Raw genomic sequence first — 9,912 nt, forward strand, 5'->3', positions numbered from 1 at the left:
GGATATTTCTGGGAGCCCCTTGGGGACAGGCTGGCTCTCCCCGGGGGTCTGAGCAGCGCCTGGCACAGCGGGGCCCTGAGCTCAGGTGCTGGTGCAACCCTAACACACATAACTGTGACAGGAAGCAGAACCGCTCTAACTTGCTCCAATATTTAATGTTATTTGCACTGATCTCCACCCGAGAGCAGGGAGTCGGCCTCGAGCGAAGATCTCCACCTAGGCACGGCAATTGGAAGGGCTCTCACCAGCCTGGCATGTCCCTGGCCTCAGGCTGCCTGGGTTTTCCGAGAGACTGGCAGTGATCAGAGCGAAAGGAGAAAGGTCCGTGCCGCCGGCCGGGCGGGATCGTGCCCTGCCATGGGGCCTCGGGTGCCAGGGTCTCAGCTGCTGGCATGGCGGCTTCCCAGCCATCCCCGCCCCGTGGCATGGCAGGCGTCCTGGTGCCTCAGTGGACCAGGACCTCCATCTTGTGGCTACCTCTTTTTTTGCAGACAGGCGCAGCCCCGTTCTTCTGGGCCGTCTCCACGATCCGGATGGCGACGCTGCCCTTGCCGAACTGTGTGGAGAACCTGCACGGACCCCGGGGTGCTCCAAGATCAGCCCCAGTCCCTGGCACGGCCCCACCCCTCCCTTCCCCCCAGGGATGCCCAACACACCGGCCCCTGCTGGGGAAATAGCTGGAGGTGCAAGCGGTGCTGGGCTGCCACGGTGGCCACTCAGAGCCCAGCCTGCCCAGGCCATTGCTAAACACTAGCACGGTGGCCAGGACCCTGCTTGGGGGGATTCGAACCCACGGCCCCGTCGCGCTAGAAGCACGAGCCTCCAATCCACTGGAGCTAGAGGATTGGGTCCCTCAGCCAGCAGCGGTAATAGCCTCTTATCCCCTTCCAGGCAAGCCACCAGAGGGCGACAGAGACCATCACACGCCTAGGTGACAGTCATGGCCATCAGCCCAATCAGAAGCCTCCTCTTCCCCCCCACCCCCAGCTCAGGCTCCGCCCACCCACCCTTCTGGCCAATCCCTGCCCTTACTCATCAGCCACTTGCAGGTTGAGTGTCTTGGTGGTCGTCTCCAGCAGCGTCTGGTGGAGCTTGGTGACGAGCTCAATCAGGTGGTCGCTGACGAGGAGGAAGTCGCCCTTGGTTCCCACTGTGGAGGTCTAAGAGGGGGGAGCAAACACAGGGACAGCCCCCCCACACTTCAGCTCACTGCGGGGGGAGGCGGGTGGTCTCCGGCCACCTCCCCACCCTGCTGGCAGCCCCGGGCCGGCAGGACGTGCTGCTCCTGGCGCGGCAGTGCAGCGAGGCGGGACGGTGGCACTGACTGACACCCCGGCACTGGCGTGGAAGGACGATGAGTGACGCCCCCTGTCCGCCCGCGAGCTGTGGGAAGGGGGGGGGACACGCACAGCCTCCCCCCACTGGAAAATCCTTTCCCAAGAGCCCGTGGGGGAAGCTGCTTACGCTTTGAAAGGGTCCCAGGCAGCCGCGGGCGCTGGCCCTTCCCCCACAGCCCCCCTTGTGCCCTGTCTTCCCCCCGCCCCCTGGGCTGTACCTCATTGAGGTGCAGGACGAAGAAGCCGTCGGAGAAGCGGGTGACCGAGACGCTCCGGATGTCGCTCAGGCTGACCACGGTTTTGGGCTGGGCGGCCTTGGGGTCGGCCAGGATGATGTGATTCTTGGTGAGCAGGAAGAGCCGGGGAACAGTCTGCAGAGGAGTCGGCAGGAGGGTGAGGGCGGGTGGGGGCTGCCAGACACGTGGGGGGGGGGTCGGGCCGATACCCCCCTGACCTGCACCTCGGTAAACCCCAAAGGGGCCAAGACACCAAGTCCTGGGATAGGCAGCAGCTTTGGCCAGGGAGCGGGGGCTGGGGTAACCTTGGGCAAGTCACTGCCCCGCTCAGAGTCTCAGTTTCCCCCTATAAAAGAGGGACGACAAGACTGACCTCCTGTGGGGCGCTTGGAGATCTCTGGGTGAAATGCGCTAGCTAAGGGTGAGGATTTATTACCCCCACGCACAGAGAGGGGGCCAGGGAGCCAGGCCTACGCACACCGGGGTGACCCACAGAGCGGGTTGAGGGGCAGCAGAGAACCGTGCCGGGGAGACCTCGCTGCAGCCGGCCAGCGGAGGAGGCAGCAGGAAGCCAGGGGTTTGGGGCAGGCTCCCCACAGAGACCTGAGGAGGCTGGTTTCCCCATGGAGGTTCTGTGCACAGGCCCTTCGGCCTGGGGAGGGGTCACCCCACCTTGCCATTGGCTCGGTTGACTTTTTGCACGGTGTCGGCCAGGACCAGTTTGCCCTCGGCCGCCGTCTGGAGCGTCCGGTACTTGGGGTTCTTCTGGAGACCCAGGTACTCGCCCTGGAACGACTGCTGGAGGCTGGAAGAGACCAAGCGGGACCCATAAGACACCCGGCTGCCCTCCCACCCCTCGCTTTAAATCACGAGCTGGAGTCCTGCTGCTCCCCCCCCGGAGGACCAAATCACCCCTGGAGGACCGAATCCCCCCACTGGAGGACTGAGCCCTGCCCCATGCTAACCTCTTGGCATACAGGGTCTTCTTGTCTTTGAAGAGCTCGCTGGCACACAGCTTGTCCTGCAGGAGAGCTTTCCTCTGCGGAGTCAGCCGGTCCCGGTACTTCTTACACTGCCGAGGGGAGGAGAAAGCGGGTCAGGGCCAGAACCTGGATCCCGCCTGCAGAGAGGGCAAAGCGGGGGACCACCCCCCGGGACCCTACGGGAGGTGACTAAGGGAGACGGCTGCGGGGAACCACAGCAGGCCGATCCCCAGCCAAGAGCAGAGAGGGGCCGACGGGCTGTTGTCATTTATTACGCGCTGGGCAGGAGCGCCAAGAAAACCCAGAGGGAGGTGGGGAGGCCGTGGAACTACAGAGGTCGCTTCGCCTACCACTAAAATGCAGCCACCTCTGGAACTGGGACATGGCAGCTGACGGACAGACACCCAGCCAGCGCCGGAGCGGGAGGGGGAAGTTGCTGAAGGGGGCTGGTCACCCAGCCCTGCAATGCAGCTATCTCTGGGGTGGGGCACTTTAGCTGTTGGTACCAGCTACAGAGCAACACTGCACAGGAGTCACTTCCCCGGCACTGAAATGCAGCCACCTCTGGAGCGGACATGGCAGCTGATGAACAGCTGCCGAATCATTAGGAGGGGAAGGTAAGAAAAGTGTCTCCCGCTGAAGTGCAAGGAGGGAGCTGAGGGAGGCAGAATTCGGAAGCTGGGGGAATCTGGGGCTCCCCCATCCCCGCAGTGACAGCCACAGGATAAGCAGCCAGGACCGGGCTTCGGCCTCTCCTCCGACAGACCTTCCAGGGGTAGAATATTTTCTTCAGTTCCTCGTTGGTGTTTGCCAGGAACTTGTAGGGGGCGGCGGGCCAGCTGCGATCCGTCACTACCAGGGGGGGAAGGTTGCTCTGCAGCCCCAGGAAAAACTTCTGCAGCTTTGGACAACGGGGAGGAGAAAACACAGGGGGTGAAAATGCAGAACGTTCTAGACTGAAAACAACGAGGTTCTAGAGCGGGAATGCTTTCCAGTGGGTTCGATTCCAACGCAGGGGCCCCACAGGGCAAGCGCCAGCTCCAGATATTGGAAAATGGTTCTGGACTCTTACAAAACTCAGCTGGGAAAGGCCCCGGATCCCATTCCCACCGCCACCCCCTGAGCCAGCCAGTCCCCATCCTAGGGCCAGAGGGGGGGCTAGCGCCCCCTGGAGGGGAAAGGCCCCTGCCCCATTCCCTGCCCTCTAAGCCAGCCAGTCCCTGCCCTGGGGGCTGGATGGGAACCAGTGGCCCCTAGAGGGAACAGGCCCCATGTCCCATTCACCCCACCCCTGAGCCAGCCAGTCCCTGCCCTGGGGCCAGACAGGAGCCAGTGCCCCCCAGAGGGGACAGGCTCCTGTCCCATTCCCACCCCCCTGAGCCAGCCAGTCCCTGCCCTGGGGCCAGACAGGAGCCAGTGCCCCCCAGAGGGGACAGGTCCCATGTCCCATTCCCACCCCCCCGAGCCAGCCAGTCCCTGCCCTGGGGCCGGATGGGAGCCAGCACCCCCTAGAGGGGACAAGCCCTTGCCCCATTCTCCACCCCCCGAGCCAGCCAGTCCCTGCCCTGGGGCCGGATGGGAGCCAGCACCCCCTAGAGGGGACAGGGCCCAGGCCCCATGTCCCAGTCCCTTAAGCGGTTCAGCGCCCGCTTTCGAAGGTTTCCAGCCCGTTGTCCTTCCCTCAGCCCTGGGCGGGTCCTGACTCACCAGTCTCCTGTAGATGAAATTGGCCAAGGTGGCAGACGCCCCGGAGCGGAAATATTTCTTGTATTCCTTCCGCGTCTGCAACGGGAGACGCCCCGTGAGCAGCCCCGGGGCGGGCCGGGGACGGAAGGAACCTGCCTCTCTCCTGGCTAACCCCACTCGCTTTTCTCCCCGGCTGCCCCAGACAATCCCCAGAGAGCCCCCGGCCCAGCCGTGGCTGGGCTGTGGAGCGGGGCAGGGAGCGGAGAAGACAAGCTGCTCCCAACCCCACAGGGAGCCAGGGCGGAAAGACAGGACAGTACCGGGACAGCGCGAGAAAGCCGGGGGCAGGGCGGGAAAGTGGCTGGCATTGGGCCTGGTATCAAGTCGAGGGCCAAGCACGTGTTAAACTGGCACTGGGTGCCCAACAGCTCGCTGGCCGTGCCCCAAGGCTGACCGGCAGCCACGGCACAGAGGTCCCACCGGGGCGCCGGGCCCTGCTGTTACCTTGTACCCTTTCCAGTAGGCAGAAATGGTGGCCGCGGCCTGGCTGCAGCGTTTCTGGTGCTTCAGCTCCCGCAGGAGCCTGCGAGACTGCAGAGAGGGGAGGGCGAGAGATCAGAGCCCCGCGGAGCCCTGAGGAGGAGGAGGAGGAGGAAGGACAGACGGACGCAGAGACAGAGCGAGAGACTCCAGCGACCCCGGCCTGGGAGGAGCGACTCGGGCGGGGCACAAGCCAGGGTCCTGTAGGGGGCGGTGTGCTCCGGCGAGGTGGTATCCCCCACCCCTCTCTCGGGCCCACACCCTGCACCCCAGCCCACCCAGCAGCGCTGAGCACCCGCGGCCCACTCGGCCCGCCTAGCCGCCTCGCCAAGATCCCTGGTGAACATTTCCACCATGCAGAGCCAAATATCGGCGCCTCCCGCACGCTGGCTAAATGCCCGCTGCCCACCGGCTCATCCCCCACGAGCTTCTGCAGGCCCCCCGTGGGCTGGCAGCTCGGAGACACGCTGGCTGCGGGGGCTCTCCGGGAGGCGCTGCCCCCTCACCTTCCATCCCCGGACCCAGGCCTGGATCAGCAGCGCCGACTTCTTCATCTTCTCGAACCGCTTCCTGTGCTGCAAAGGGGAAAGTCTGGGTGTGCAACGGGCAATGGTGGGCGGCGGGCGACTCACGTGGCGCTGACTAGGCTGAGATGCCAGCGAGGGCCGGGCACAGCTCCCCGCAGCCGGGCTCTGGGGGCCCTGAAGACCTTTCCCCCGGGGCCCATCCTGGTGGGTTTGCACCCTCCTCCCCAGTACCAGCCCAGAGCCGCCCTGCATCCGAACGGAGAGTTCACGGGGCAGGACGGTCTAAGGCGGGGATCCCGGACGCCTGGGTCCTATTCTCGGCTCAGCCGCAGACTTTGGGCAAGGGGATGACCCTCCGTCCCTCGTCCGCGTAGGCCAACGCCGTGGGGCAGGGCCTGGCTGGCGTCCCTCCCTCCATGTCCGGGCGCAAGGGGCCCCCGATCCTGGCCGGGTGGGAGGAGAGGAGAGCAGCCAAGCTAAGGTCCCCCCGCCCCCCAGGGCTGAGGGGAAGCGGGAGGAGACGGGGGGTGGGAGTTACCGCCTGTCCCCGGAACCAGGCCGAGATGACGATCTGGCTCTTGCGCATCTGCTGGTAATGAGTGCGGCACCTCCAGCCGCGGTAGGTGGCCTGGATCAGCGACGCCAGATCAGCCATGCGCAGCCGGCGCCTGTCCTCCAGGTCGAAGAGCTGGAGGGTGCGGGGGGGGGGACACGACACACCAGGAGAGTCAGAGCCAGGACGGCCCCCCAGAGCATGTTAACCCTTCAGGCGCCGCCTGCGGCAGGAGCACGCGGACGCCACCGCGACGGAAGGGGTCGGCAGGGACCTTTCCCTGGCGACCAGTGTGAGCAGGGCTGGAACTCGGGGTCCCCCCCACTCCAGCCCTGGACGCCCCATGGCCCAGCCCCCTGGCCAGTCGCCCGCAGCACCTTCTCTCTCGGGACGCCAGCTGGAAGGGCCAGGGATTCCCAGCGGGGCTGGACTTGGCATTGGCTCCTGGCGGCTGCCCCCAAAGCAGAGGGAGGCTCTAGCTAGATGGAGGCATAGGGGACACAGCCCCTCCCACCTAGCGCCCCCCAGCAGGGGGGAACATCCCCAGCTCGGGCTGTTCCACTGCTCCCCCCTCCCACCAGGGGTCTTCCTATGCAACCCCCCGCCCCCGTCTCGGATTAGCCCATTCCCAGCCCCCCAGGGACTCACAGTGCGTGGGGTGCGGATGAAGATCTTGCTGCGCCCGTATGCCAGCTCCTCTGGGAGGATGCGCAGATCGGTCAGCAGGGCCTGGACACCGTCCCTGCGCCAGACACCGGGCTCAGGCTCTGCCCCCCCAGCAGGGAACTCCCAGGGGGATGCGCTGGCTCCTGGGAAGCCCCCTCACTGCAGGGGCAGGAGCAGGGGTGGGGGCAGGGCAGGCGGGGGGGGCCAGGGCAGTGACCCACGAGAGGGGCAGTGCCGTGGGGCTAAGCCGATTGCTGCCACGCCCTCCCCCCGAGGCACTGCCAGCACCTCTGCTACCTCCAGCCCCCCAACACTCCCTGTGTGGGGCTGACACCTCCCTACCCCAGTGCTCCCCTTCTCTAGATCCCCCCACAGGAAACACATCCAGCTCCCCTCCCAGGCTGTCCACCACCCAGCAGGGTGCTGCTCCCAGCCCCCGCAATCCCCTCCCCGTGCTCCTCACCCCGCCTACCTGGCACCCCCCTTCCACTTGGGCCAGGTCTGCTTGCAGAGCATCTTGTAGCGCTCCAGGCATGGCTCGTAGCCCTGCCGGTAGGCGTAGCCGGCCCGCCGCACCCGCACGTTCTCCAGGAGCCCCAGGTACCGGACCTGCATCTGCACGAGCCCGTCCGTGAACACACCGGGCTCTTTGTTGTCATTGGGTTTGATGCACCTGGGCCGGAAAGGGGAGGAGGTTAGAGACGGCTCTGCTGTGTGTCATAGCCTCTGCACTGCTCACAGCCCAGGGAGATTCTCCCCTTGCTCCACTGTGTGTCAAAGCCACTACACTGCACACAGCCAGGGAGATTCTCCTAAAGTGCATAGGTTTGAAAGCAGCAGGCACTGAGCTCTAGTCTTGCTCCCACCCTCTCCTATGGGAGCCCCCATCCCCAGACCACCTGATGTAGTTGGGGTTCTTGGAGTACAGGTTCTTCATGAGCGTGGCAATGGAGGCCTTGAACTGGGAGCCCGCGGTGGGGGGGCGCCGGAGGGAGGCTTTCTGGGGGTCCCCCTCAGGGAAGAGGGAGCGCAGCAGTTCGTGTCGAGCTTTCCACATGGCCTGCGAGAGGTCGCGGAACAGCAGGTCGTTGTTCTTCTCCACGAACCCTGTCACATTGTAGGTCACCTGCGGGGGGGACGGACCCATAGCGTCACTGACAGGGGTGGACGGGACCCTGAGGCAGAGAGTCCTGGCTCCCAGCCTACTCGCAGCTTCCCTGCTCTAACCCTTAGACCCCACTCCCCTCCCAGAGCCAGGGACAGAAACCAGGAGTCCTGGCTCCCAGCCCCCTGCTCTAACCCCTAGACCCCACTCCCCTCCCAGAGCCAGGTGCTCCTTTGTCCAACCACTGGAGTCTACAAAGGCCGCCCCACGCAGGGCAGTCCGGTCCCCCCAAGCCTGAGCAGTGCATGCTGGGAACTCGGAGGGAGGACAGGGCCCCCCGCTCACCTTGCCGGCGTAGTGGTGGACACGGAAGCAGGAGCCGGCCAGGCTGGTGTCCGTGACGTGCCGGGCGTTCTGCGTGGCTCTGCTCTCATAGTGCTTGTGGCTGGCACACACCTGGTTCAGCTTGGCCAGGAAGGTCTCCTCGGTCACCACCCCGGGGCGCAGGCATTCCTCGTCCAGCATGGCCAGGATCCCGGCCTTGCTCTGCGCAGAGCCGGCGGGTCACGGACCTGGGGCCGCAGCGCCCCGCACTCCTGACCCGCAGCCCCTGCTACCCAGCCCTGGGCTCCCCCCAGCCAGCTCTGCCGGTGCCCCTCACTCCCAACCCGCAGCCCCTGCTATTTCTTTCCTGTACAGAAAAGGCCAATTGTGCAGACCAGCCCCTGGTCCAAGTGGCCTCCGTGTGCGGGGCAGGTGCCAGCGATACAGGCAAGGGCTGAGGAGGTGAAATGCCCCCTTGGCGGGGACTGGGCCTGGCAGCCCCTTGAGCCCTGTTTAGGGCCGGCAAGCGGTGCCCCTGGTTTGTCCTGGCTCCTCTGCCCAGGGGCGAGGAGCCCTCACCCGCGTTCCCCATCATCACCGGCCGTCGCTCAACCAGCCACTCACGTCCTCAATCAAGCTGCAGATGATGCTGTTGTCAAAAAAGTCCACCGGTGTCCACTGGATGCCCTGGGGAGGAGAGCGGCTGTCGGAGCCTGACCTGCCTGGCAGCGGCACCAGCTGGGAACACCAGGAAAGGCCTGTCCAGCGGACGGGGACGGCCTGGGCTGCCCGCAGAATTTCAGTGGCATTTGGGGCCTGAACCCCCCTACTTCCAGCCCAGCTCGATTTGGGCTGGGGTGCACGGGCGGGGGCCTGGGATCCTCACACCAGAGGCGGGGGCGTGGGGGGGAGCTGGAATCCGAGCCCCCATCCCAGTTTGGAGAAAGTCGCTGGGTTCACTGGTCCGGTGGCACTTTTAACACATGGTGCCTGGCCCCGCCCTAAGCTTAGTGTCTCCACAAACCCGCTGCCGGGAGAGCCGGCGAGGGGCAGAGACGAGACACCCGCGCGAGATTGTTAGGACAGGGCTGTTCGAAGGTATCCCACGGGGTGCTCCTGGGCCAGGAACCGAGCCGAACAAATCAGCCACGGCGGCGTCTGTCTGACCCATTGCTCCGGCCCCGTGCCCACACTGAGCCACGCGGTCCCCACACACCCCACTGGCCACAGTTCTCACTAGGGGATTCCAGCCCCTCCCCCGGCTTTGCGGGGAACAGGACGTCCGGAGCCCCGGGACTCTGTGCATGTTTATTTTCAGCCTTCCTGTTATGGTGCCGCCAAATCCGTCCACACGTGCCGGGGGCCAGGCTGCTGGCAGCTGCTGGGCGGGGTCGCTGGAGCAGTTTGTGGACTCCCAGCCGGAGGGCAAGGGGGGGGGAACGTCATTCTCAACCCCGCCTTCCCGACAGCTGAGACTGTTTAGTGCCCTGGCTAAAGGCCTGTCATTTCATTGCCAAAGGTTGCCCTCCGGCCGCCTCGGTGTGCGGTTTGCTGGGGTGCCACTGGAGTGCCACGCCAGGTAGGGGGGTGCCCAGATCGGCAGGGGAATGACAGGCAATGGGGCCTGCACGGTGGCTTCCCGGGGCCCCCCGAGGCCCAGGGCTCCCGTTACCTCCCGCACGTATTCCTCCTGCTCCTCCTTCAGCGTCATCAGGATGAAGATTTGCTGCAGCTTCTCGTTGCAGTAGTTGATGATGAACTGTTCGAAGCTGTTGTTCTGGGCGGGAAGGAGAAGGCAGCAGGGCCTGTGGGATGAGGATTCGGGGCCATGTCCCCCCCCCCACAACCTGGGGCTACTGATCGAGGCAGGAGGGTGCCGTGCCCAGGAAGCTGGGAGTATGGCAAGTTTACCACCCCTCCCCCAGCTCTGCAGTGCCCCTCACTCCCGACCCACA

The 9,912-nt window shown here is 65.4% G+C and overlaps 1 protein-coding gene across 2 annotated transcripts in view; it reads right to left on the reverse strand.

Annotated features, from left to right (window-relative positions):
- Positions 1-156: 156 nt before the first annotated feature.
- Positions 157-9,912, reverse strand: part of MYO1A (myosin IA) — a 16,667-nt gene continuing 6,911 nt past the window's right edge. Inside the window, exons 12-27 of one of the 2 annotated variants that reach the window (XM_032785479.2) lie at positions 9,630-9,734; positions 8,582-8,644; positions 7,979-8,179; positions 7,428-7,654; positions 7,001-7,201; positions 6,511-6,604; positions 5,848-5,997; positions 5,289-5,357; positions 4,747-4,833; positions 4,264-4,338; positions 3,323-3,457; positions 2,539-2,645; positions 2,246-2,378; positions 1,556-1,708; positions 1,033-1,160; positions 157-569 (exon numbers count right to left, since the gene is read on the reverse strand). In XM_032785479.2, the coding sequence (XP_032641370.1) occupies positions 446-569; positions 1,033-1,160; positions 1,556-1,708; positions 2,246-2,378; positions 2,539-2,645; positions 3,323-3,457; positions 4,264-4,338; positions 4,747-4,833; positions 5,289-5,357; positions 5,848-5,997; positions 6,511-6,604; positions 7,001-7,201; positions 7,428-7,654; positions 7,979-8,179; positions 8,582-8,644; positions 9,630-9,734 (2,052 nt within the window). In that variant the 3' untranslated portion in view covers positions 157-445. The remainder of the gene's footprint in view (positions 570-1,032; positions 1,161-1,555; positions 1,709-2,245; positions 2,379-2,538; positions 2,646-3,322; positions 3,458-4,263; positions 4,339-4,746; positions 4,834-5,288; positions 5,358-5,847; positions 5,998-6,510; positions 6,605-7,000; positions 7,202-7,427; positions 7,655-7,978; positions 8,180-8,581; positions 8,645-9,629; positions 9,735-9,912) is intronic. The other variant, XM_032785480.2, reaches the window with a different exon arrangement.

This window comes from Chelonoidis abingdonii, chromosome 26 (genome assembly GCF_003597395.2).
Source record: "Chelonoidis abingdonii isolate Lonesome George chromosome 26, CheloAbing_2.0, whole genome shotgun sequence".
NCBI lineage: Eukaryota > Metazoa > Chordata > Testudines > Testudinidae > Chelonoidis > Chelonoidis abingdonii.